Raw genomic sequence first — 25,966 nt, 5'->3', positions numbered from 1 at the left:
AGGCGCAAGGAGTTCAAACCTGGGCTCTCTGTCCATGATGGCCCAAAGACAGCTCTCTCCAGTCTCCCAAACTCTTCCATTCTGCATAAAATCAAAACGTTTACAGTGGCTGTAAAACCGCTTTGACTGGTTGTTGGTGCTGAGTACAACCCACGGTTCTCAGCTCTGAGTTGAACAGTTTATGGCTTCCAGGCCAGCACCAAAACCAACCCAGGTGCTGCAGTGACTCTGCACCAGTTTGCAAGAGGAACTTACTGTTTCCCCGAAGTCCTGTAGGGAACACAGTGCACGAACGTACCCTGAAGTCTCACTATCTGTGGATCTCTGTTGCGTCAGTGGAAATGAGGAAGATAAAATACTTCAGCAGCAAATTTTTTAATTGCATAATGAGCAGTAGTTTAAAAGCTTTAAGAATGAAAAATTAGCATAAGAAAATTCACGATAAAGAGTTCTTTCTGAATACCTGCTGCATAAACCATCTGCTCCAGTTTGTAAAAAGAGGTAGAAATTGAGCTTGTAACAGCTGTAAGCAACAGTGCCAAGCGAGAGGCACTGGAAAAGCAGCAACACTTGTTCAAAATGGAAAGGCGGTACCGTTTTGGTTAGTTAACATTAGTTTGACAGTCCCCTTCAACAAAAGCACTTTACAGAGTTAAGAGTGACACGTGTCTACGGGAATCAGACCCCCAGCACTCCTGGAGAGCGACACACTAACTGCCTACAACCTCACAGCAGCGGCTTAAGTGAGAAAGGATCCAAGCACCATAATCAGTGCTAGAACACAACCTCCAAATATCTGCTTGCAGACCCTGTCCTTGGGAACACCAAAGAGGCAGATCCCTATTACTTCCGCGAGGCCAGACTCCTAGCGTTGGCTTAGCTCAAAGAGATAGGGCATTAAATCTGAATATTCAGCAGCAAAAGCTCCCAGTGAACTCTTCTCCAGGCTGCACGTGGATCGCCTTCATCACACATCTTTCTTGCGAGAAAAGTAGAAATCTATCCCTCTGTCCTTGTGCTGCGCCGGGGTGCGAGCAGGTCCTCTCCTGCCCCTGGGATGGGGGCTTCTTCCCTGCTGCAAACGAAAGACGAGCGCTGAGACATTTCCTGATGCTGGTCTGGGCACAAAGCAGCCTTTACACGCAGTGTTAGAAAGAAAAATGTGCACGTGGCTCCTTTGCCCCCCAGATATGGGGCAAGAAGGAGGGGAGGCCTGACAGGCACGGTTCTAGTCCTGGACTTAGGAAATGAGAGTTTCTTGTAAGTTACGGGCTTGTATTTCCCACCCATACTGAATCTAGAAGTTCTTCCCCAGGCCTCAGTAACGCGGGGCAGTGCTGGTGAGCTTCCCAGGTGAGCTGGGAAGTGGGTCAAAATGGAACTCCTTCCTGAGGAGCTTTTTTAATTCAAGCTCCATCACTGCCCCAAACCTGTGCCTCACCAAGGTGTTCCTTCGTGGAGTTCTTTTTCTGATTTCAGATACACTTTTAAACACAAGAGTAATAATCTGGGCCTTTCGACAGCATGGCTGGAAGCAGAAGTCTGCTTCAGCAAGATCTTCCACTGGTGTCAGAAGAATCTGGCCTGGCAAATTTGTTTCAGTACCTTGGAATTAAAATGTGAAATGGATACACGGTTCATTATTCTTCACTGAACATTGTCTGACAACTGAATTTGTGCCTCCACGAAGTATCCCTTCCTCAGGAGGAGGCACGGGGGAAGGCAGAAATGCCGAAACCCCCTTGAAACACGCAAGCACTGGTTACATTCACTTCCTTCCCTTCCAACACTGGCCCTATCAGGCTTGTACCTCAGGTATGTTTAGCTTACTCTGACAGACACGGCTAAATAACCCTGGCGGCACAGCCCCTGTGCGGAGCTGGACCATCCCCTGCTGTGAGGTAGCGGCACTTTGCACTAAAGCAATCGTTTCCCTTTGTACCTGAGAAAGAAGAGCAGAACTCGCGGCCTCTCCTACAGAGGGAGAGAGCTGCAAAAACACCTCCCCGCCCCGTCCCAACCTTCCCAGTACTCACAGGCCTCTGGCTGATGTGCCTGCTCCACTCCGGGGCCGTCACGACTGGCTGCGGGTAGGTCTCGCCCAGAGTTACACCCGCCTGGGAGAGCGCGGCACTGCTCAGTGCCCACGGGGTGTGGGCAGCTGCTCCCTCAATGCCCCGTAGCTCTGGCACCCACAGCCGGACGTAATCTCCCTGCAAACAGAAGGGACAGGGTCCATTCAGCAGCGATCGGTGTGTGTAGGGGTCTTCGTGAAAGAAAAGCCTGATTTCCAGGGAAAGAAGCTGGTGCGTGACAGCATCAGTTAGCTCTCGACCCCTCCTGTTAAACCCGCTACCCAGAATTAGTGCCTGGAATGCAAAGACACAAGTGCTGGGGCTCCCCAAGCTCACTCTGCGGGCAGTGGAAGGAGACAAAGGTATTTTGGGGGGCTCACCTGGCCTTTTAAGGCATGGCAAGGTGAAATCACTCCCCAAAAGTCCATTTTTCTTTCCAGTGACTGACAGAAGCTAGGACGGCTAGCTTAGCTGCACACCTCTGTGCCTGGCTAAACGAGCCCCGGGATCTCTCCCATTAACTATCCTGCTGCGTCCCCTGCTAGGAAAAATGGTGATTTTTGCTAAATTCTTCCAGCTACAGCGGTAAAAAGGAACGCTGCCAACTCGCCAAGCTAAGGAACAGGGTGGAAGCAGGTAGCCCAGTACTTCAGCAACACCTAAGCAATTGGAAAGGGCACTCTGTGCTCCCACCACTTGGAGTCAGAGAAGCCAGAGGTTTCATCTACTGTCCAGCATCTCCTGAGGTGCCAAGTGAGCAGCTCAGGCTCTCCGGTCACTTCTGAGTCCTCCAAGAAGCTGCTCGGTGCTCGAGGAAGCAGGTGTGCGACACCAATGGGACGCGGCCGTCACCCGGAAGAAATGCTGACGAAACCAAACCGCAGGGCGGGCGTACGCAGCACCGGCCGCGCTGGGGACAGCAGCAGATTGCAAACGTCAGGTTTTCCTGTACGAGGAGGAGGAGGAACCTGCCCGCCTGCTGGCAGAGCGACCGAAGGACTGCTCCTGCAGCAGTACCCACACAGCACATCGATCTCCGCTCCCTGCAACTATTAACATATGCTTTTCTGCGCTATTCACTGCAAGGCAGCCGCAGACGACTTACGTTGCCATCGTAGTCCAGGCCTTGTTTAATCATGTTGAACTTCCTGTTGTCCCTTGGGTCATTGCCAACGCCAGCGCTGTACAACCAGTTGCCGTAATTGCTGCAAACGTCGTAATCAACCTTGAGAACAGGAGAAGGAAAGAGAAAGCTTCATCACAACTCCCCTAGCCTTGGAGTGCTCGCGTTCCAAGAAGCAGTAGCCCAGAACATTTCAAACACTCCAGAAGTTCTTCCTGGCCAGTTACCCGGAGACCACAGACTAGCGAAATCATCTCTGCAGATCCCATTAGGCAGACTGGAGAAACGTCTGAGGGAAGGGAGCGACCACACAGAGTGTAGGAAGATGCAACCAGCGCAAACGCAGCAGTTGTTTCCTTGCTACACTTGAATTTTGGTGGGCAATGAGCCCCAACTCACAGCGACTTGGCAGAGAGAGGTGCTCTGCTACGGGAAACACCAGAGCCCTCGTGACGTACTCGGTAGGCTGCACACGGTCAGATTATTCTACATCTAAACAAAAAGCTCTCAAGGATGCTTGTGTAAAATGGAGCAAGGCTCCTGAAAGAGGCACGGATGAGGTCAGGACACGGTCCTGCCTGAATGCCCTCGGGCTGCACAGGGTAGCTTAAATCCACCATGAGAAGCTTTCCAGTTCAGGGCAGCCCACACCTACGTCAAGCGGGGAGTGGCAGCGATAGGGAATGGGGCGTGGGATCCCCACGCGTTCCTACGAGAGGTGTCCGCGTTGCGAAAGCACCGCGCTGGCAGCGGCAGCGGGAAGAGTTTGCAAAGACACGTCACGGAGCAGGTTCCGCGCTCTTCTGCTCCCTCTGCGCTGCGGCTGCAGCAACGATCAGTCCACGCGGTGATGCTTCCAAGATCTCGGCCGCTCCTCTAGGTGGGAAGCTCAACGTGCCCAGGTGGCAGCAGGCACAGGGCTGTGGCTGTGCCGAGTTCCCTTCCCAGTTCTCTGCAAAGCCAGCTGAGAGCTGGGGACAGGCTCAACAGCCAGCTGTGCTCCCTGTGCACCTACCCCTCACCAACAGCACCTGTAAGATAAGGATGGGGAGAAAGACGCCAGCAGAGGCTTGACCGAGCCATTAACGTGCAGGAAAGCGTGTGTGGGAGGTGAGGGCAAACCCAGGGGGGCTGGAGGAGGCAGGCTCATTTCCCCCTCAGCCTTGCCCCTTCCTGGAATTCTCTTCTGTTTGTTTCTCTCCCTTTCCCCGGGGCCTGGCCCTGAGAATTAAATCATAGCTGAGATAGCCTCTGTAAGGACACCAGCAGTGCGTGGCCTTTCCCCTGGCTTCAGCGGGTTGCAGAGAGCTTGTCTTCGTCTCCCTGCCTGTGTGTGTGGATGACAAACACTTTCTTCTTCCCAAGCATGTGCACGCTCTGGGGGCCTTCGATGAAAGCACCAGAAACGGAAAAGGCAATGTTTTCCCTTTTTGTTGGACAGTGCCCCCAGTTTCAGTTCCGTGCTAGCCTCTACCCTTCTCTAGCTGGATCTCCCCCATCAAACTGTCTTCTCTGTCTTAGTCTGGAGGTGCCAGCAGGTGGAAGAAGCTCTCTAGCAATACACCGGTGTGACACGGGCTGAAAGGAAGGGACAGGACACAAGGATCACTCTGCGCCAGGCTAATCTACAGCGGCAATCAGTGTCTGGGGCCTCCCGAGATGACAGAGCTAGGGGAGAGTACCAAACCCTGCTTCCCGTTAACATTCATGACCGCAGGAATAAAGGTAATAACCCAGGGAACATCTATCTAGGGTGAGACCTTCCAGGTCTTCTTCAGCTGGGGAACAGGACCTGGAGTCTCCCATGGCCCTGAACCTGACTGCAGAGAACTAAGCTCTGCCTGCCTGTCAGAGCAGCACCTTGGTTCCTGATTCCTAACTCTTCATCCTCTTAATCGCTGCGAGCTTTGAGCAAGAGGCTTGTCCTGACATGAAGCAAGCTGGCCTCTGCGGAGCGCAGTCACCTGTGTAAGCCACAGCTGAGAGATGCCACCAAACGCCAGGCATGAAGAGCCGTTCAGAACGGTCCCAGTGACTCACTCTGCGCAGCCAGCATGGGTAAATACGTTTGTGCGTGCGGGCGCACCTCAGCGGTGCCAAACCATTCTTCTGGGCAGCCAGTACGCGTCACACACAAGGCATCCAAGCTACAGGAGTTAAATCATCGGCACTGAAATGCAGATCTCCGCTGCCAGAGCCATTCCAGAGCCCAGCTCCAAGGAAGCGCGGAAAAGTTACATTAATAAAAAAAAGGCTCTTTTAATCTGAAGTGTTAGGGAAGTGATGGTTTCGTTGTACCTCCAACCACGCTCGTGAGCGGAAAGTCTCCTGAATATCCGTAGCCTCTTCTATCTCCCAGACAAGATCTCTAATGAAGGCTGCTGTTGCTATCGTGTCTGTCTCACTCTGTACCCTTCAGTCTGGCGAGGAACGAACACGGACCCATCTCCTCAGCCCGTTTTCACAGCTCAGCTTGGAGCTACTGATGGCACCCCCACCCGAATCACCAGAGATAAAGGCAACCACGCCAGGACACGGCGCTGCACTCCTGCCCACGCCTCTGACCTGCAGCCCGTCAGCCTGTCCAGACCTTCCTGGAAAGAAGCTGTGGGGGCCAAGGAGAGAAGAGCAACCCGGCCATTTAACCGAGACTGTGACTGCTGACTGGCACGAGGGGAAGGGTGCTCCCGTTGGCAGGGAGGCCGGTGACTCACCAGAACGAAGAGAGATGCCTCCAGCCAGGGTGGAGCCCCGTGGAAGCTGAGCCAGCTATTGTCCGTGCTTGCCTGCTCCTGACTGCATGACTTCTCTGTCCAGATCAATGCAAAGACGCTGTGCCAACACCGGCTTCAGTGGCCAGAACACATTTATTTTTCTGTTCTATTTCTGGGCTGTCCTCCTCCCCAGCCTCTGGGGCGAGCAAATTAGTATTGTTAACATTATCTATGTTAATGTTATCTGTGCTTGAAAGTTTTCTCGAGTATGACAGATTTCTGGCTAAAACTCTACACGAAAAGGACCAAAAGTATCACTGCAAACTTCCTAGCTACATCTTGGTTGATGGCAGTTTCACTGTGGCACAACTCCTTTTTCTTATGTGAGCTTTGAGAAAGACACAATACAAGCACTATACACGCGCAGTGATGTTCCCCTGAAAATCAGGGATCATTCTGCACCCTGATCAGGCAGAGCTGCCCTCCCATCTGCCCCGCAGGGCGGAGCACAAACAACTCCAGCCTTCAGTCTTACCAGCAGGTGTTCGAACCATTCTGCCCCCATCCTCCAGTCCAGACCCAGGTCCTTGGTGAGAAAGCTGGCGACGTTCTGCCGCCCTCTGTTAGACATAAAGCCCGTCGCAGCCAGCTCTCGCATGTTGGCATCGACAAAAGGAACCCCCGTTTTGCCCTCTGCAGAGACAAAAGACACTGCTGGGATGTGACGACATTATTGGGGCACTCGTAACCGACCTGCGCGCGTGCGTTCGCAGCCATCCGAGCAGGTTAGGCAGTGCCGGCGTACGGCAGCAGGGAGAGAACTTTATGCTGGGGAGATTTCCTGACATTCAGCTGCAAGCGCCACTGGAAAGCAAACTGAATGGAAAATTAAAATGAGAATTTTTGGAAAAAGAAAAAAAAAAGGTACAGAAAAACTTCAGAATGGAAAACCAGTGCATCAGGTGGAATTCAAGCAAAATAAATGCACAGACAACAGGCCAAGAACAAAAAAAAATGTTGAGAAACAATGAATAGCAGAGAGGGATGTATGGGACAAGTCCACGAGGATTAGCACCTGAAAAGCAGAGAGCTTTGTCTATTGTTAAGGAAAAAAAATGTCTGTAACTGTGTGCAAATGGACACATGGCACTAATGTGAAGAAAGGTACATAGATGTGCATTTCACTGGTTCTGATACTTTAACCTGTTGGTCTCTCTGAGTTTTATTTTGAGACACTATCTTTGCTATTCATGTGACAACGAAATAAAAGTTAAAAAAAAAAAGGAAGTGTATTAAAAGGCTGTGTGGCACAACACAAGGTGAGATTTAGTCTAAGGCTGCTTTACCCTTCTAACCAAAACCGACTGGAAGAACATCTGACAGGCTGTGACAGACAGAACCTGGACATTCGTGATATCCTGTGGGCCTGCTCCTGTGTGGCGCTCAGTCTCGGAAGGAAGGCAAGTCTCCTGCACTCACACAGGGTTCCGTTCTTGTTTGGTGATGAGATTACAGATGGCAGGGCCTGATGGTGCTGACAGCTCTCATAGAAATCTGAGTTGGCACTGGGGCTCACGTTAGCATGCGGACAGGTGGAAACCAGGAGCACAGCTAGCCAAACCTGATGTTTCTACTGACCTTTCCAGCAGTCAAAGAGCTGAAGATCCTTTTTCCAGGGGACCTCTTTACTCTGAAGCCCTGTTGAGGGAAAAAAATGAAGTGCTTATGAAGACAAACGCTGACACAAGCATTTAAAAATGAAATGATGACAGCCAGAGGTACCTTGGTTGACAGAAGCCATTAGGATGGAGCTAGCCCTCTGACTGTCATCGCAAACCACATTCCTTCTGCAAAGATTTAGAGATAATCTGTTCATCCTATAAAGTGTAGTAAAGGGGTGTCTGGTGCACGCAGATGATGCTCAAGGCCTTCTGAATTTTGATTATTTGGCTTGCTGGTGTTGCTGTTTTTTAACTTAAAAATGGCTCGGACCTCCTATGCAGCTAGAGATATGCTCTGGTCCAAGGTAATATTTTCTTGTTCGGTTTTATTCCAGCACAATGCGTATGTGAAATCCATTTCTGCAGCAGATACTGACCCCAGCATTACTCTGCAGAAGCCCCTGGTAAGACTTTGCTCCTGCAGCTGGGCAGGAACAGATAAGGAGGATGACTTTTAAGTCTGCAGGGGTCCGATGGCAATTACAGCTCTGTACAGTGGAACAGAGACAGCAGGGACTCAGCTCCGGCTCCAGACATCTAAGTTCAGGCCCACCACTGGCACCCAGTACCATCTGAAATGCCACGGGGCGTTTGAAGCAGCCACTTGGGCTTGGCGAATGTGACACAGGCCCTGAGGGAGACACGTGCCCCTCTGCAGCCATAACTAGATGCTAGGCAGAATGCTCAAGGGCATCTAAACGTGCTGCATGCTTAGGTGTGGGCTGCTAAATCCCGTGGAGAACAGCTCAGCCAACACTGACACCAGCTGTAGGGTTTCCTGACTAGGTGTCTGTTGCTGCGCTGGGAGTTCAGGCTCCCGTTTCATGTGCAGGCAGCTGCACGTAAGGGACTGGGGCTGGAGCTGAACCTCTCTCTGATTCCTATGCAGTGCCCGGCAGAAAATATCTAGTGTCTTGGGATTCACACTGCTGGGTCGGTTCCTGCTCTGTCCCAGACTTTCTGGGGAACTCTGGCAAGCCTTGAAGCCTGGATTCTCTCCAAAGGTAGAGGGTCTCTGGAAACAGCAGTTTTACTCTCGTTGGGCTGCTGTTTGCCACTAATGTGTGTTAATACTGTTCCATGTATTTAATGAGATTTGAGGCAAAACTCTGGGTCTTCACAGCACCCAGGATCGTGGTGTTAAGGCACTTCTGTGCAAAAAGTAACTCATAGGAACATCCCAGGGCAGTGACACAAGCACTGTAAGAAGAGTGTTGTACATCACAATGCCTAACACCTCTTCTCTTACTTTTCCCCGTTTTAAGACTGCTCCATTCCTCCCCAGATACAGTGATCCGTACGCACCTCTTACTGAGAAAATCCTTCTGCCGTACTTCAGGGCCACGAATCGAAAGTAATCCCGCCACAGTAGTTCAAACAGGACCCTAAAACACAAAGCCATGCGTTTATTTCCCTGGTGAAGAGAGAAAACTACTGAATTGGGATTTTGTTTCTGTAGCACCCATCATTAACGCCGTGAGGTTTCTTTACAGTGAGCATTTTCACATCACTTGCCAATTCTTGCCCTAAGCCTACTTATCTAGCTCGCACATGGGTGGCTGCAGTGAAAGCAAACTGCACGAATCACTTGGGAAGCTTTTCCTAGCCCCTGTGTAAGAGCAGAATTTCAGGAAACCCCCCTCTGATCCACCCTTCCTGGGATGTAATTCCACAAAGAGCAGTGTGAGGACTTGATTCAGCTTCACACTTCTGCATGAGCAAGCACGCCAGCGCGTTCCCAAGAGCTTTGCATTGATTTAAGCAACAGCCTTTGTAAGGGACTTACGGGCACCTCTCAAAAGTGGGCTTACAGGGGTCTAGCTCATGAGATCAAGTGCTAGGCCTGCAGAAAACAGACAGTTTTATATTAAAGCACTTTTGATATAAAAAGCACTCATAAAATGATGACACCTCATCCTCTGAGACTCGCTTCAGCTCTCTGGCACATGGGAAATATTCTGTTCAGCTGACGTTTCAACTTCTAAGAGCTTTCTGGAAATCCTGACTACAAAACAGGACACTGCCCCACACACTACAAACTACTGTCGTGACGTTGAGATTCTGTGAGCTTGTCGTGTGCAGCCACCGTGACCTGGGCTTCACCGTGCAACTGAAGCCAGCGTCTAGGAGCTTGACAGCTGCATTTTTACTGTTATTTATCACTTTAAAATACTCAGATCACCATGATACCCCGGCTGCAGGCAGGCAGGGAGAAACATGAGTGTGGTCCTCTCTTGAAACTTCCTTTCCTAATTCATTTTGAAGAAGAAAACAAACAAAGAAAAACACAGACATAAGCAAGCAAGAGGTCAACGGTGTATCTGTCGTTTGAATTTTAATTGAGTATTTTGGCCAGAACTGCTGGCAATTTTCTGGCTGTTCTTCCCCAGGCACTGTGCTGTTTGACATGCTGCAAATGTAACAAAGCAGTGCAAAAACACAATTCTACGGTTTGCACGGTCTTTCTGTTTTGGGGTTCTTTCCACCCAGGTCTAGCATTAGGCTCTAGCATGAATCTGCTTCTTTGTGAGAGCTCCCTGTTGAAGTCTGCGCGATCTCTTGGGGTTTTGGTCACGTTGCCGGCTACCTACAAACCCGAGCATGTGGACACCCAGCTCACTGCCATCACTGTGACCGGCACTAGCAGGCTGTCCCAGCCTCTGCCCCCAACACAGCTACCAGAGGGGATGTTCTTCAGCTGTGCCAAGGCTCCGTCTCACCCTGTCTGGGCAGCTCAGCACACACGAGCGAGCTCGAGGTCAACCCAGAGAGAGATTCACTGACCCCAGCCGCCCCCCAGCAGCGCAGACTCCTTCAGTACCACCTGCAGGCACGCGAGTGGTGGGGTGAAGAAGAGCAGGGATCACAAGGCTGGGTGCATTAAGCCCACTTCCACGTCCCTTCTTCCCCTTTTCTAAGGCGTTGTGGTCATGGCCAGACAGCTGAGCAAGCGCAGGGCCCTTTGCTGGGCCATGGCCAGAGGTCCTTCTGGCACCGTGTGATCCGTGCGAGTCGCACAGCACCCGAGCCTTTTGGGTGAAACCCCGCTCCTACCTTCGGCATGAGAAACCCTTTGGCTTTTATGTGCAAATCGTTCTTCTTCCTTCTCGTCTAGCCCATTATAACAGTACAGAGAGGGATGGTGCTGATTTACAGATATCAATCTTAAAAATTATGAGCAGCAATTCCCCACCAATAGGCATGACAAGTAGCATTAATAATCTTCACTTATAAAATGCCTAAAGCCTCTGGATGTCAAAGGCAGACTAATAAATCCATACTGAAACAGAAGTGCGGTGCGCCCCAGAGGAACCAGACAGCAGGCACAGGAAAAACAGACATCAATTAAGAAGAAAGTTAACAAATCACTCTCTCCTGTGCGTGAGATGCCAGCTTCCTTTTCAGAAAAAACACACCACAGCGATCACGCAGGGTCATACCAGTATGTGCTATGATTTGCTGTTCTCTCTTTTTCATACTTCCGTATTTGCTCGTAGATGTATCGAGGTGAAATGCAGCCTAGCGCCAGCCTGAAAGCAGAAGGAAGATGTCTGGAGTGCAGTGCAGGGCAATGCCTCACAGCTCGATGTCTCCACAGAGGGCGTGGAGGGGCAGTTTTGTGCTCAGAGCCTGAAAAACCTTGGCACAGTTTGCAGTCATGCCACCGACTTCCCAAACGGCTTCACTCAAGTGGTATGACTTTTTTTGCAACTCCGAGTGAAAATGAAAATGAAAATCCTCCCCTTCACAGCGTCTGACTGTTCCGGGAGCCCCAAAGCTACCAAGATAAATCACTTGACAGAAGTTTGACACTTTTGCCTAGAAGACTTATCAGCTGGTGACTTAGTGCACCAACGACAAACCCAGAAATGGATCTCAAACCTCTTCATCATCTGCCTCGGCGGGCCAGCGGCCCTCCTTCTCCTACACACCTATTTATCACAACGTCCAGGGCTCCTACTGCTGCAGCACCCAAGTGTCTCATTTGAGGAACCACAGAAGGCAAGTGACTTGCTGAAAATCTCAGGCAGGGTAGGAAAACTAGGGAATGAAACCCAGCTCTGGCATTTCAACCCAGTGGGCTCCTTCCGTTTGCTCCAAATCGGTGCTGTGCAAGACAGAAAACAGCACGTAGACTCCAGCCTGATGGAAAAGGGTGATAAGACCCAAAGATTTTCCCAGAAATGTATTTTAATGCTATTCCTCACCGGGGTTGATGGAAACATTTGACCTTCTGGTGAGTTTTGGAAAACAGGAAGAAAGGACCTGAGGAGTTTTTCCTTAATTGCTGAGCAGCTGCACACTTCAGAAATGACCAGTGTGAGACGTGAACGGCTGGCTGCGATCTGACCCGGTCTGATGTTGATTGTCTGACAGAAGAACGCTTCGGGGCAGGCGGATCAGGACTGTCTGTGCTGGGCAAACGGCCAGCTTGGAAAAAACTCGAGTGGAGGCCACAACGGAGAACGAACCTCCCGCAGTGCCAGCGGCCCTGGGATCCCCAAGTGCCACCAGGTGGAGCCATCCGCTGCAAACACTGAAGCACAAGGCCGGTTGAAAACAAAAAACCTGACCTGTAGCAGCCCCAGAAAATTGTTTCACGTTGCGGTTCTGTTGCACAGATACATAAAGCAGCGCAAAGCCCGAGACCAGCTGTTTGTCCCTCCGGTGTCCTGCCCACATGGCTGCTCTCAGCAGGCTGAGCTCTTGGCACAGCATTGCTGCCCTTCAGCAATTCCTAACTGCAACAGTGTTCCCAGGGAACCACTGCCTGGTAATAAAGAGCAGTTCTGAGACTGCTGTACCCCAACAGAAAGGACGAGGGAATCACACTCAGGTCCCTGTCCATGCTAAGAGTGTTCAGCAAACAGGTAACATTGATTTGGGGTGGGGGCAGACAGCTTCAAGTCTCGCAACAAAAGTTTTTTTACCATGGTGCAAATTTGGTTGAGTAATCCACTCCTATCAGCCCGTTCCGAGTCTCCTTGTAGGATGCGACCAGGTTCTGCGCAAGAAAAGAACAAAAGATTTTAATACTTTACATGCCACCTGCTAAAATGTCTTTTATGTCAGAGCCAGGACGATCTGGCAGGACTGGGCTCCCTCTCACGGCTGCCTGCAAGGGTTACAGCGCTGCCAAATTACTGCCTCGAGTGCACGGGAATTAATCAGGCCAGCAGTTTTCACTGCAGCTCTGGGAAACGTGTCACAAGCCGTGCTCCCTGCTTCAACCTGTAGCACATTTCTTTCTCCAAGCGCTCTGAAACCGCGCTGCTCCCTGCCCGCACCGTCTGACTCCGGATCAATAACCCGTTCAGGAGCAGCGCTTGTAGCCAGGTTGGCCAGTTGCCCTGTCCACGAGGCTGCTTGCTTGGGTTTGAGAACCACAGCGCCTGACAGCACTCAACGCTCGCCTGCAGGAATCCCGATCGCTGTTATTTCTGGGCCACCCACGTTCACGGCAGGGTGCTGATCTGCCGTTTTCTAGGCTCCGCTGGCAACGCAAAGGACATCAGAGGGAAACCTGATCTTTCCCTGATCCACAGCACAGGTTACAAGCACTAGCGGGCTGTTCTAGCTCAACAAGGGCTGGTAACATTTGTATAACTACAAAAAAATAAGGAACATGTTTTCCAGTGATTGTATTAGTGCTCCGTAAAGATTAAAAGCTGTGCATGCTCCCCAACACCAAGCAAATGCAGGACCTTCATAGCACAGCTGAAAGAATCCCCTGGAAGCCGTGTTAGTGAGCGTACTGGACACAGCACGCTTCTTTCACAGTCTCAGCTGGTCAGCTGCTGCCCCCTTCATCCCTGCTGGAAATCAGCACACGTGCCTTTGTCTAAGTTCACACGAGGAAAACGTAAGGCAGCTTCTAACCACAAAAAGGTTCAAAGACAGTCAGGATGCACAGCTGAACCACAGTCAGCAGCTTCACCCACCAACGTGAGGGAGCAAGAAGTAGCTGTAATTATTTGGCCACGAGTTTTTGTGCCAGACTGCTAGGAACATCTGACTGTTCTCAGCTGTGGGCAGCAGCTTGGTTCAGTTGTTCCTCACCCCGAATGCAACTGCAGCCCTTCAGGCTCCTTTGCACTCCTCCAAAATGGAGGAACTTAATTGCTGCTGATGTGGGAAGGGAAAGCAAAAAGAGGCAAGTCAAGGTAAAGAAACCAGAAGATGGTTCCAATTCCCTGAAGTCGATGGAAAAAAACACTTAAGAGGGATGGCCGCTAAACTACGTTCCTAAGTATTTGGCTTACGTTTCCAGGTCCTGGACGGCTTCTTTTTGATTTAGTTTGTCTCTCTATAAAACTGAAATAATGTTAATTCTCTCCTTTGTACAGTGCTACACAGGAGCTAAGGAATTATTATTAGGAAGTGAATTGCAGCCTCACCCACTTGTACAGCTGGATGTACGAGGGGGAGGATGCAGACAAGGAAATGTATGAGTTACCGTGTCCCAAAAATAATACTGGAGTCTCATTAAAGCCTGGGTCTCTCCTCCACTGCAGGGGAAGGCTGTTCGTGGATCAGTCCCAGGATCTGCCACAGAAAACACCATCAGCTTGTTACCAATAACAACTAGCCTTTGGAAAGCACCTCAAAGGCAAGGAGCTTAAAAACAAGGGACGTTCGGCACGAGGGATGCTGCTTTGGGGAAATGCAAGGTTTTGCCAGAGCCTTCCTTTGAAAAAGGGCCACATCAGACATTCAAAACTGCTGATTAGGAGAATGTTTTCTACCCAGCTGCAGGGCCTGCCAACCCAGCTCCTGCACGCAGGGAATTTACCTTCGTTTCCTGTGAGTGAACAGGGGCTCAGCTAGCGTTTGAAGGGCAACCACTGCCTTGGGAGGCCTCCATCTTTTGATTCTCAGTTAGGAATTCATGGGAGCAGCTGCCAAATTAAGTTTTCTTACCTTTCTGTCCCAAATCCTCCATTGTAGGGATACAGCCTTCTTCCACCCCCGGAGCCAGAGGCTTCAGCTGCTCTGCCAGCTGCAGGGTTGGCCGGACCTTCGCCTCAGATTCCACCGCTTTTCGGAAATGGGTGTAGACATCGGGCAACCTGCGCAGATCAGAGCACGGTCACATCTCCGTACGAGACCCGCAGAGTGGCTGCGGTGGCCCCTCCTCACAGCCCTTCCCTAACTTGCTTCCTGCTTCTGATCCAAATGGTGCCTTTTCCATTTATGGTGCGTCCTGATGGGGCGATTGTGAGGGGCGGATTTATCTCACCTAACTTCTGATCACCGCCAGGGCTGACCTCAACATACGAATGTGCAACCTCAGGCTGCCTTTACGATCAATGGAGACCAACAGGCATCGGTACGGTCTGGCTTTTCTGCCCTATTTTTTACATCTTCTTTAGGATACCACGAATCACTCAACTACATCAAGTAGATATCAAGAGATTATTGATGGAGCCATGAAGAGTCCACACCCAGAAGGCTTCTGTCACAGGCAGTAGCCCGACGGGGTAATGGAGCAACCCAGTCCGAGTGTCACAAGGCTCTGGGTACTGCAGACAGCATCCACACTGCGCTGGTAGAAGGGCAAAGGGAAATCAGTCCCTCAATAAAATGTCAAAGAACCCCCTCAGCTTTATGTGTTTCAGAGAGTGAATCCTCCGGACACAGAGGCATGAGTGTGCCCCTTCCCTGAGTGACTGAAGTGACCAAACTGAGTGACTGAGTGACTAAAACCCCTCCTGAGCGGTTCAGTGGAGTGTGCAATAAATGGGACAGCGGAGCAGTGAGTGCTATCCCGGAGCAGCCCACCTGGCGACAGGCCCGAAGGGAAGGTCATCCCGGTGGTACAGCGTGGCTGCCCAGAACGTCTGCACCTTCACCCCGTGCCGTCCGCACACCTGGCACAGCCCCTTCTCCACATCCAGCTCCTCCTGCGTAGCCTGGGGAGAACAAAACGCCGTGAGACCACTGCTGCACGGCCGCAGCTCCCACGGACACACAGACCCTGGTCTCGCCCCCCTCCCTCATCCCCAGCTTCATGACTTTAGTGAGAGGTGCCTGAAAACAATCTCTGGATATTTCCGGGGGCCAAACCCAACTTGCATTTGCACTCTCCATTAGCAGCGCTGATGCCAGAATGCGGAGGAGGCAGAGGTGAGAGAAAGCTGGTCTGAAGAGCCAAGTCCACCACCAGACGCCCTGGAATAATTTTTACAACCTCAGACATGAATATAAAGCAGATAAACGAGGCCAGACTTTTTCCAACAGCCAAACAGAAAAAGATTCAACAAATTGTCACTCGGGGAAAGAGGCTGGCTTATCATCTTGTGTGCAGCGAAGCTGTGGAACTCCTTGATGTAAGGCCTTGCGGATATTGTAAGTTTGCATGGACTGCAAAGATAACTGGACAAATACATGTAAAAGAAATTCATTGATCAGTAGAGAACATCAGGATAGCACTCCTGCCTCGAGAAGTCCTTCAGTCACAGTATCTTGGAGGCTGGGAAAGTATTCAGGGGGAGCATCTTGCTCTGCTCCTTTGGTTTTCTCTGGGCATCTGCTCCTGGCCACTGCCAGGAAAATGGCTACGGAGTAAGATGAGTCCTTTCTTCTGACCTTCTGGGGTTGTTCTTACACCAAGGTCCAGCGCTGCATGGAACAAGGCTTTACGGGACGTGTAGGTTGTCAAGGTACAAGTGTCTTAGGCCTGGCAACAGGGATCACGGAGTGAGTCCAACATTAGATGTTTTCAGGCCCAGACTCTGCTAATACTGAATGTACGTGCGTAGGCACATGTGTGCATGCACACGAGTGTGTATGTGCATGTGTACTGGATCCAGAGCCCTTGTTCAGCAGCCTCTGCATCAAACCACTTATTTAGCTCAGTGAGGACAGGTCAGGGACGTGCCAGCCCTGTCGGCAGCCAGGGACCAGACTCCTGCTTCGCTCTTCAACGTGCTGGTGGGCAACTGCCTAAACGCGGGTGCTGCCAACTCACCACTGCCCTTTCTACACTTGATACAAACCTGGCAGCTAGCTCCCTGCTCAAGAAGCAGCCAGGGAAAGACAGCTTGATGCGAACTGGAGGAGAAATGGGCTCTGCTGACCCACAATGCCAGTTGCCAGAAAGTTCTCTTCTTCCTTCCTCACCAGCAGCTGCAATCCAGCAAGGACTCCCACCCAGGCACCCACGCCACCCCCGTTCCAGGAGCTGGCCAGCTTGTCTGGAGCTGTAATACCACAGACAAGGAAGGCTCTGAACATACAGGACCTGCACCATCATTCGGTTGTAGAAGAAACCTTGCTAATTTTATCTTTTAATGATGACACTCAGGTATTTCCCTTACCTCTTCATGGAAAGCTACAACACCAACGCAGCCCAACTGAGTAATTAGATCACTGACCACATCTTCTGGCTTCCCTTTTCTCACAACCAGGGTACTGCAAACACAAAAGGTTGGCCCGAATTAGGTTTGATGTTATCGTTATTTGTGTATGTAGGAGCCCCAAGTATCAGCCCAGGCACCTGTGTGCCTGTTCTCTATGGGGCACAGACAGCCTGTGGAGGCAGACAGACAGGATTTGACTAGCCCGCATTTTTTAGGAACCACTGAACACAGTTTGCAAGCCACTGAGGCAGAGTTTGCGTTGAACACATTTCTACCACCCCGGAAGCCTTAGAAAGGATGACTGGGCAGAAAGCCAGGCTGTTACCTAAAAGTAAATCTGTCAGATCTGTTCAGCCTCACACGCATACAGGCTGAGATTCAAGAACTGAATCCTCTTTCAATCTCCTTCACAGGTAGTCGTGGCTTGTGGGCAGACCCCCCCTCCACTTTCATGTGGGATTGTTCAGAGGAATTCTTTCCTCGTGTTAGTAAGAATCAACAAAACTCCCCTCCCACCTTGCAACCCCACAAACTACCCAGCTGTGTACCCAGGGCACCAGACCAAAAGAGAAGCTGTGGTGAGAAAGCTGGCCAGAGGTGGGTGCAGAGTCCTGGTAAGTGGCTCTGTCCTTTTCCCCGTCACACACACACAAACTACTGCGTAATCTAACAGACGGCTGTGCTGGAGAAGTTGCTGGAGAGGTTAACACAGTGCTTCTGGCAGAATAATTTAAACCATGACTGGAAACTTTCTTCAAAGATGGGCTGGGTCTGCAGAAGGTAGGATCAAGGGGTGCTGCAGAGAGAGCTGTTCCCCTAACATCCCATAAAACATTAGAGAACAAGCTGCACGCAGCGAACACCACGGGTTGTAAATGGAGATGTCTGTCTACCACTGCCTTAAGAAAATACTTCTTGGCTGTGAGAGCGGACCATGGGTCTTAGTGCGGCTCTTCAGAACCATTTCTCTCACTGCAGAAGAGCAATCTCTTACCAGTCACTAATAATGGCACAGCAGCATTCAAGCAGCTCTGAATCTGTTCGCTGCAGGGTGAGGGTGCAGCTACCCACTGATTGCTTGGTTCAGCCTCCTGAAACACCCCCCACCTGCATGGTCCACACCACACTGCAAACACAGAGCCATTCTTCTTGCATCTCCTACCAATGCTGTGCTGCCGTGGGAGAAGACAGGCTCGCTGATGCATCTTCTGCTAAGCAAAGCCAAGTGTTATCTAGTAGTGGGATCTCTTAACATGTAGGCTTTCATGCCCTGGTCTACCCCAGCTATGGTTCCTAAAGGCACATGAAAGAGGAATCCCTGAAGATCCCCTTCCCACAGCATAGCCTACCAAAGGGAACACGTTTACTGGGACAGGGTACAAGCAAACTTAACTCCAGTCTCACAAGCCAGGATCCACATTGGTCTGTCAAACCAATTCCTAAGGAAAACTTGCTAGGGACAAGGAAAGAAGCATGCCGCAGTGGTTGGTGCCACTGCCCATGTCTCAGACAACCGCACTTCATGTCTGCAGGACTCTGGGCAAAGAGCTCATGGCTTACATCCATCTGCATTATCTGAGGTCAAGAAAGCAAAACCTGAATGGCACACAGCCTGGATGGCTCCTCAGTCCCTTGCAGATGCCACATCATGTCATTCAAACAGGGGCTTGGGGAGTGACCAACGCTAACAGAACGGTTGTTGCTCTCTGGAACAAACCATCATCACAGCCCGACTGTCATGATTTAACTCACAGCATAGATACGTGTTGAAGAAGAGAAGGAAAATTAAAACAGACGTGATATCTGTATGGTGCTTTCTCAACTACCTTCCTTTCTTCTTGAGCGTTTCCCTCAGATCTTTCACGCTTTCCAGCAAAAACCTGAGCCGATGCGGCCCCGTCTTTGGGAAGCCGTAGCAGTGGGTGCCCACATAGTGCCGCGGGTCGAAGCAGTAGAGGGGAATAATGTAATCGGCATTGTTGTGAGCCCAATGGAGCACCTGGAAATACAGAGAGGGCCTTGACAGCACCCAGTGTGGGGGATTTAGGGTTATGGTTAGGGTTAGGGTTGGGGTTAAGGTTGGGGTTGGGGTTGGGGTTAGGGTTGGGGTTGGGATTAGGGTTATGGTTAGGGTTGGGGCTGGGGTTAGGGTTGGGGTTAGGGTTGGGCTTGGGGTTGTGGTTGGGGTTGGGGTTAGGGTTGGGGTTGGGGTTAGGGTTAGGGTTGGGGTTGGGGTTGGGGTTGGGGTTAGGGTTAGGGTTGGGGTTGGGGTTGGGGTTGGGGTTGGGGTTGGGGTTTGGGTTGGGGTTGGGGTTAGGGTTGAGGTTGGGGATGGGGTTTGGGTTGGAGTTAGGGTTGGGGTTAGGGTTGGGCTTGGGGATGGGGTTGGGGTTGGGGTTTGGGTTAGGGTTAGGGTTGGGGATGGGGTTGGGGTTGGGGTTGGGGTTAGATTTGGGGTTGGTGTTAGGATTAGGGTTGGGGTTGGGGATGGGGTTTTGGTTGGGGTTAGAGTTAGGGTTAGGCTTGGGGTTGGGGATGGGGTTGGGGTTAGATTTGGGGTTGGGGTTGGGGTTGGGGTTGGGGTTGGGGTTAGGCTTGGGGTTGGGGATGGGGTTGGGGTTAGATTTGGGGTTGGGGTTGGGGTTGGGGTTGGGGTTGGGGTTAGGGTTGGGGTTGGGGATGGGGTTGGGGTTGGTGTTAGGGTTGCCGGGGGGCGAGGGGGACACCTCTCCCCAGATTACCCATGAGTGGGGTGGCACCAGGGGTACTTGTACAGAAACACCGCGTTGAGGGAGTCCTGCCAGTCGGGCCCTACCTGGTTATCGTGGGCCCGCAGGTCGCAGCGCAGCAGGCAGACGGCCGCCCTCGCCATGGCCCTCCCTCAGCCCGGCCCCCTCAGCCCGCCCCGGCTCCCTCTGCCCCGCCTCGCGGCCCCGGCCCGGCCCCTCAGCCCGCCCCGGTCCCCTCAGCCCGCCCGGTTCCTTCATCCCGCCCCGGTTCCTTCATCACGCCCCGTTCCCTCAGCCCGCCCCGGTCCCCTCAGCCCGCCCCGGTTCTCCTCAGGCCGCCTGAGGCGCTGCAGAGCCCCGGTACTGCAGCCCCGGGCACCCCTCGCCCTCGCCCGGCCCCAAGGCGATTCTCGAGGTCCCTTCCAACTCCGTGTCTTGGTGGTTGTCCTGTGAGCGCCGAGGCGGTGTGACAACCGGCCTGCCAGCCCGCTTGCTCGCCTGTTGCTTGTGAGCCGTCAATTCAGCAATAAAAGTTGTGATTCCCAACACTGACGGCAGCAAACAAAGTGAGGCTTGCCTCATCCTATAGCTTCCGTAATTCGGCGTCGGACTGCGGTGATCACACATCCCTTACTCAGTCTGGATTGCTCACTGAATTGTTCCTCAGGGTCTTTTTCTCATTCAACTGCTCTCATAATAAGAGGAAATGTTAAAAAAACGAAACAAAACAAAACAAACAGTCTGTGTGGCTCCCTGGCGGAGGTCTCCAGCCACATCCTCCTCGTGTCTGACCCCCTGGTTCTGCTGGGCTGGGCGAGGATGGAGAAGGGTTAACGCATCGCGGCAGGGAACTGGTGATGTTGGGGACCCAGGTTTACAAGAAGGAATGCTTCGTGACATACCCAAACTGCTGAAAGGGACGTCTGGGGGAGCCACGCCGGCTCTTAAACGCTCACCAGATTGTGGCACCCCGACCCCACAGAGTCCTGGGGACTCCCGGTTTTATTTCCATCTCTTCCAGGCCCGCGGCTCCTCTGCGTGCGATGTGCGTTGGCCGGCTGTGGGAAGCGGGGCTGGTTTCCCACGTGATCCCCATGACACATAATCTCCTGATTCCCTTTCTGTGCAACAAGGGCTCCTTTCCTGGCTCAGCAGACTGCAGCCCTCTATAAGAACCGGTGACTCATCTCGGAGGCCTCCTGTTTGGTGAAATAAAAGTAGAGCCGAAACTTTGGCTTGCACCCAAGGAAAACGCTGTTGTCAGCTCACAATGCATACGCTACGGAGGCAAGCATCTCCCCTCATTGTATTAGAAATTAAGGGATTTTTTCAATCTGGTTTACCAAATCTTCCCTGTTTGCCTCTGCCTTCATTGGGACAAGGACAAGCAGTGCAGTTGGCTTCACTTTTGTTTGCAGCCAGGTTTCCCCCGCAGTATCGCAGTTGACATTAAGCTGGGCCAAGTCTGGCAATAATGACATCCGCTTGTGGCTTACTCAGAGCTGTCAGACAGCCACCCACTTGCACTGAGACTTGAAGAGGTCTTATTTAACGTGCGTGCAAGAGAGAGGTGCCCAAAGGCTGAAAAGGGTTTGTTTCCCACTGGAAAGGAAGGCTGGTTTCCACTAACCAGAAACCTCAGCAGCAGAAATAAGGAGAAGAGAGAAGATTTGAAACTCCTGCTGTGCCAGGGAGGAAGCAAAAGTGGGTTTAAAAGCAAGCATGTTTCAGCCAGCTTTCTGTTTGTATAAAGGATGCAAGGTGAACAACATCGCTGTAATTCACACTGCAGGAGTGGCGAGAGCACCATCAGACTGTATGTGAGCAGCTGTTAAGTCTTACAGCCTCGGCAGCAAGACTGGACAGGAGAACAGAGACAGAAAGGACTTGCTCAGACCCTGAACCCTGACTGCATACTCCCAACACCGTACCCCTTCTGTCACATCACCGGAGGACAGTTTTATTTCCTTTATATTTCCCTGTAGGAGCATACAAATCCAGTCGCACGCTCAAGCCAGTGCTTTCTAAAAGAGTGCTCGTTGCTTCCACTCTGTAGTTTACCTTGATAATAAAGGCTTGTACATTTTACTTACACAGATGTTGCTCCTTCTGAGATTCTGTATGTGTGTCTTCACAGTCCCTCCTTCTGTTAGATCCTATGAAATCATGCTCTGAAAATGTACCGGGGGTGTTTAGGAAAAGCAGTGGTGAGGAGTACTTTGTTCCAAAATTAGAAACCAGGAGAGCTGTCATTGTGAACCGTGGGCTCTGGAGATCCTCGCCTGGATTTTCCATTCAGATGAACACAGGCACTGAGAACAAAAAACTTTATTTATTTTTTTTCCAATGACACCTGTCTCTTTACTCCAAGGTGGTGTTCCAGCTTTCCAATCCCCCGTGAGCAGCAGAGAACCTTTGCCAAGAGGCTCTGCAATACCAGCAGTCCTCGTGCCAGCATGGAGGGGAACAAGCTTTCCAAGTTCATGGGACATGGGGGGAGGTCTGTGAGCTCTGATGAAGTTACACGGGAGGCCTGCAATAAAAGAAACACGTAGCCATGGACCATCCAGAGGAAACCTAGGGACCAGGCTAGCCAATATCTAGCAATTACTTCCTGCAGTGTGAACAGCAGCGTGAGATCCCTTTGTTTCTCAGACAACCTCATGGGACACCAGGTCTTGGACAGAGCCAAATCCAAATCTATAATCATTTAGCCGTACTCTTCCCCTTGCTGCTTCGGGTGTCCCTTTTCATTCATTAAAGCCATTTATCAACTTTCATTTATTCCTGGAGGTGTCACAGTCAGAAATGTCTGTTGTACCTATCTTGGATAACAGAGCCACAGAATTACACCTCATCATTCCTGCAGCACGATCTCCCTTTGTGGCTTATGCAGAACAAATCTGTTAGAAAGCTAGCCAGTTTTGTGACAGAGGAACTGGAGGGGGGTCAAAGCTTTCTTTTGCTCTCCTCTGCTCTCCTCTATCCTCTGTCCTCTGCTTTGCTCTGCTCTGCTCTCCTCTGCTCTGCTCTGCCCTCCTCCATCCTCTCCTCTCCTCTCCTCTCCTCTCCTCTCCTCTCCTCTCCTCTCCTCTCCTCTCCTCTCCTCTCCTCTCCTCTCCTCTCCTCTCCTCTCCTCTCCTCTCCTCTCCTCTCCTCTCCTCTCCTCTCTCTCTCCTCTCCTCTCCTCTCCTCTCCTCTCCTCTCCTCTCCTCTCCTCTCCTCTCCTCTCCTCTCCTCTCCTCTCCTCTCCTCTCCTCTCCTCTCCTCTCCTCTCCTCTCCTCTCCTCTCCTCTCCTCTCCTCTCCTCTCCTCTCCTCTCCTCTCCTCTCCTCTCCTCTCCTCTCCTCTTTCTCCCTTCTCCCTTCTCCCTTCTCCCTTCTCCCTTCTCCCTTCTCCCTTCTCCCTTCTCCCTTCTCCCTTTCTGAATCTAGCTTGCTGTGATGGAAGTTCAACAACATGCAAATGCCAACATTTATATTTTCACAGACAGAAACAGGCTGCGATGAAGCACTGAGACGAGAAGGCAGAGGCCTCCTTCAGTAGTGACAGCCAGGTGAACAACAACAGCATCGAAGATGGTGGATACAGCAGTAGCACAACCACTTGTGTGCTGAGCAGCACTGCAAAGAGTAACACAGAGGGTGATCGTTGCACATGGGCTGCGTGTTCTTTTGCGAAGTTTCGATTACATTAAATGCTCTCACTTGATGAACTTCCTCCAGGACAAAAAAGCTTTTGTCCCTTGGACAAATGCCTCCAGCAATGCTGCGCTATTGCATTGCCGATTTCAGGCTTTGACCTCCGTTTATGTCCGTGTTCACAAGCATCTGTGACCAACCTCATTCCTGATGCATGGCACCAGCTTCAATCGGATGATGTTTCAGGTGGCTAAAGTAACAAAACTGGCCTAAATATTTCCTCTCTCATTTTGGAAACAGGTCCCAACTGTTGCTTTCTCTAAGTCTCTGTGAGAACGATGCTTTTGCAGCTAGTTTGTCATGCATGAAAAGGCTGACATCATCATTTGATGTTTTACTGAGTCTCCCCCTGAGCCCTTTACAGAATCTTGAATCATGCCATCATTAGCTGTTTCCATCAAAGCTTATCTGTGATATAGTGCAGCACTGCTCGAAGACAGATTGTAGTGATTCTGTTTGCAGTCCTGCTGTGGCCAAGCATATGCTCTAATGTCTCCTTGGGTATGACAAGTACAATCTCATTTTCTTGGATTTGAGCAGCCTGCTAAATCCTCCCCACCAGCATTAGACACCTCTTTCTTTTCGCACGTATCTGATATTCCATCTAGATCTGCCTGTCAGCTTTGTGAACCATTGACAACAGTGGCAAGCTGCCTTAATGCTGAGACTTCCCATTCCAGAGGTGCTGCTTTGATGTTTTGACTGCAAAAGATCTGGCACGCTCATCTGTGGTGATGGACACAGTCCCCCAAAAGTGTTCAGGTCACTCCCTGTGTAAATGCAGACACTCTTACTGCTCAGAGCCTTTCCCTGGTGCCATTTGTCACTCATTGGTTTGGAGGGCTCTTGCCAGCAGGCAGTGTGTGGGGGCTATCTGACTTTGGTTCTGCCACGATCGCCTTTGTAGGAAAGCATACAGACTGGTTGCTCTCTCTAGGTCAGCCTGTGATCACTGTTCATTAAATCTGTCATTTCCTCTTCTGCCTTTCAGCGGTATTTCCTCCATCGGGAACCTAATGACCTTCTGCAAGCTCTCATCCACCTACAATTACTGGACTTGTCTGAGGTTTGCCAAATGGTTTAAATACCGTTTAGCGTCTAGTGTCAGCTACTGCTTATGGCTGCTGTATGGGCTTGCAACACACCCTCACCTGGAGTATGCCTTCAAAGTACGAGAAGAACCGACCTGGCTAAAGGATCAGAAGGGCATAAGTGCAATTAAAGTAGCTTGATGTCAGTAAATGAAATCCTTGGTTAATGTAATCCAATGTGGCTTCACCGGAGCTAACCAAAGGCTTGCTTCAACCCTCAGTTGACTAGAAATCTCAGTTCAAAAGGCTTCTAAAGCAAGAAAAAGAATTTGTGGTTTTGTGGTCACAATTAGGCCTTGGACATCATGTCTTTGTTGCGTTCTGATTCAGACTTCCTCCTATATTGTTGGAACGGATCAGTTCAACCTCTGCCTCCATCTCTTGTGCTGTAAAATGGATGTAACATCACTTCCACATCGCACAGTGCATTCTGAGTGTTGGCTGCCTTCATGTTAGAGACCCATCTCTGATAATAATAGAAGCACAGAACATTCTAGACAGTAACATTTATAGAAGGATACAATCAGATCATCTCAGATGTTTTAAAACACAGATCCGAATGTTACTGTCCACTGAGGTACATGAATAGACACCAGGCCCTTTCTGCCATGCAGGCTGTGATGCAAGGACATCAAGAACCGCAGCTTAGGTGAGTCCCAAGGCTCATCCAGCTCACCAGAACATCTCCGCTAGATATGAGCATTTCCTGGGCCAGAGGAGGATGTCAATCTGCCATGGAGGAATAGCTGTGCCACACACCATTTTCTTCTTCACATCTCACTGGCTTGAGGTTGGGTTGTGCTGAGTTTTGTTTTAAGGAAGCAGTAGTTCAGTACGCAGTATTTCTGGGAATCATGTAAACAACTTTTGGCTGGTAATCCTTATCAGGAGGACATGCCTTTATTAGCCCCCTTGTATGGGCTTCACATCTATTGGGGTTTTTTCTTGGGGACAAATCCCAAAGTCATTGTAGTCCTGCAGGCACCGCCTCCTTCCCCTGCAGAAAGTAAGGTTCTTTGCTGCAGATGGGAAGAACCAACACTGACCAAGGATGTGAAGGATTGGCCTGCAGGCCCAGTAAGAGCTGAGCCCTGATCCTGAAGGTGACGCTGGCATTGTGATTTGGCCACGTGGTGCCAAGGAGAATGGCAAATAAACCAAAAAAAAAAGTCAAGTAAAAAGCCTTCACTTTCTCCACTCCTCCCCAAATAATATTTAGTGTGGTCCCCACCAAATTATACCTAAAATAGCTTTTGTCTGTTGCCATTTAGCCATTTAGGTCAGATCTATGAACTGCATTAACTTGCTCCTATTGTACTATTGCAGTTGGACTGTTGCCATCCTCCCCCCATGGGTTTTCTACAGATCTATATTTCAAAGTTATGGCGCTTGCAAAACTCTGTTGTGTGAGTTCAGACAAGCTAAAAAAAATTAGTCATGTTTCCTCTAT

The 25,966-nt window shown here is 50.8% G+C and overlaps 1 protein-coding gene across 8 annotated transcripts in view; it reads right to left on the bottom strand.

The window, feature by feature from the left end:
- Positions 1-359: 359 nt before the first annotated feature.
- Positions 360-25,966, bottom strand: part of LOC106036846 (cryptochrome DASH-like) — a 31,844-nt gene continuing 6,237 nt past the window's right edge. For 3 of the 8 annotated variants that reach the window (XM_048062433.2, XM_066991422.1, XM_066991423.1), the window contains 15 exons: positions 21,818-22,257; positions 19,811-20,923; positions 18,822-18,994; positions 16,954-17,047; positions 15,416-15,546; positions 14,555-14,703; positions 14,091-14,179; positions 12,565-12,638; positions 11,074-11,163; positions 8,939-9,018; positions 7,551-7,610; positions 6,448-6,605; positions 3,181-3,300; positions 2,037-2,213; positions 360-1,075 (listed from right to left, as the gene is read on the bottom strand). In XM_048062433.2, coding sequence (XP_047918390.1) covers positions 968-1,075; positions 2,037-2,213; positions 3,181-3,300; positions 6,448-6,605; positions 7,551-7,610; positions 8,939-9,018; positions 11,074-11,163; positions 12,565-12,638; positions 14,091-14,179; positions 14,555-14,703; positions 15,416-15,546; positions 16,954-17,047; positions 18,822-18,994; positions 19,811-19,867 — 1,560 coding nt within the window. In that variant the 5' untranslated portion in view covers positions 19,868-20,923; positions 21,818-22,257 and the 3' untranslated portion in view covers positions 360-967. The other 5 variants (XM_066991424.1, XM_066991429.1, XM_066991426.1 and 2 more) reach the window with 5 other exon arrangements.

This window comes from Anser cygnoides, chromosome 2, assembly GCF_040182565.1.
Source record: "Anser cygnoides isolate HZ-2024a breed goose chromosome 2, Taihu_goose_T2T_genome, whole genome shotgun sequence".
Classification (NCBI taxonomy): Eukaryota; Metazoa; Chordata; class Aves; order Anseriformes; family Anatidae; genus Anser; species Anser cygnoides.
The sequence above is the reverse complement of the archived record's forward strand: the minus strand, read 5'-3'. Positions and strand labels throughout refer to the sequence as shown.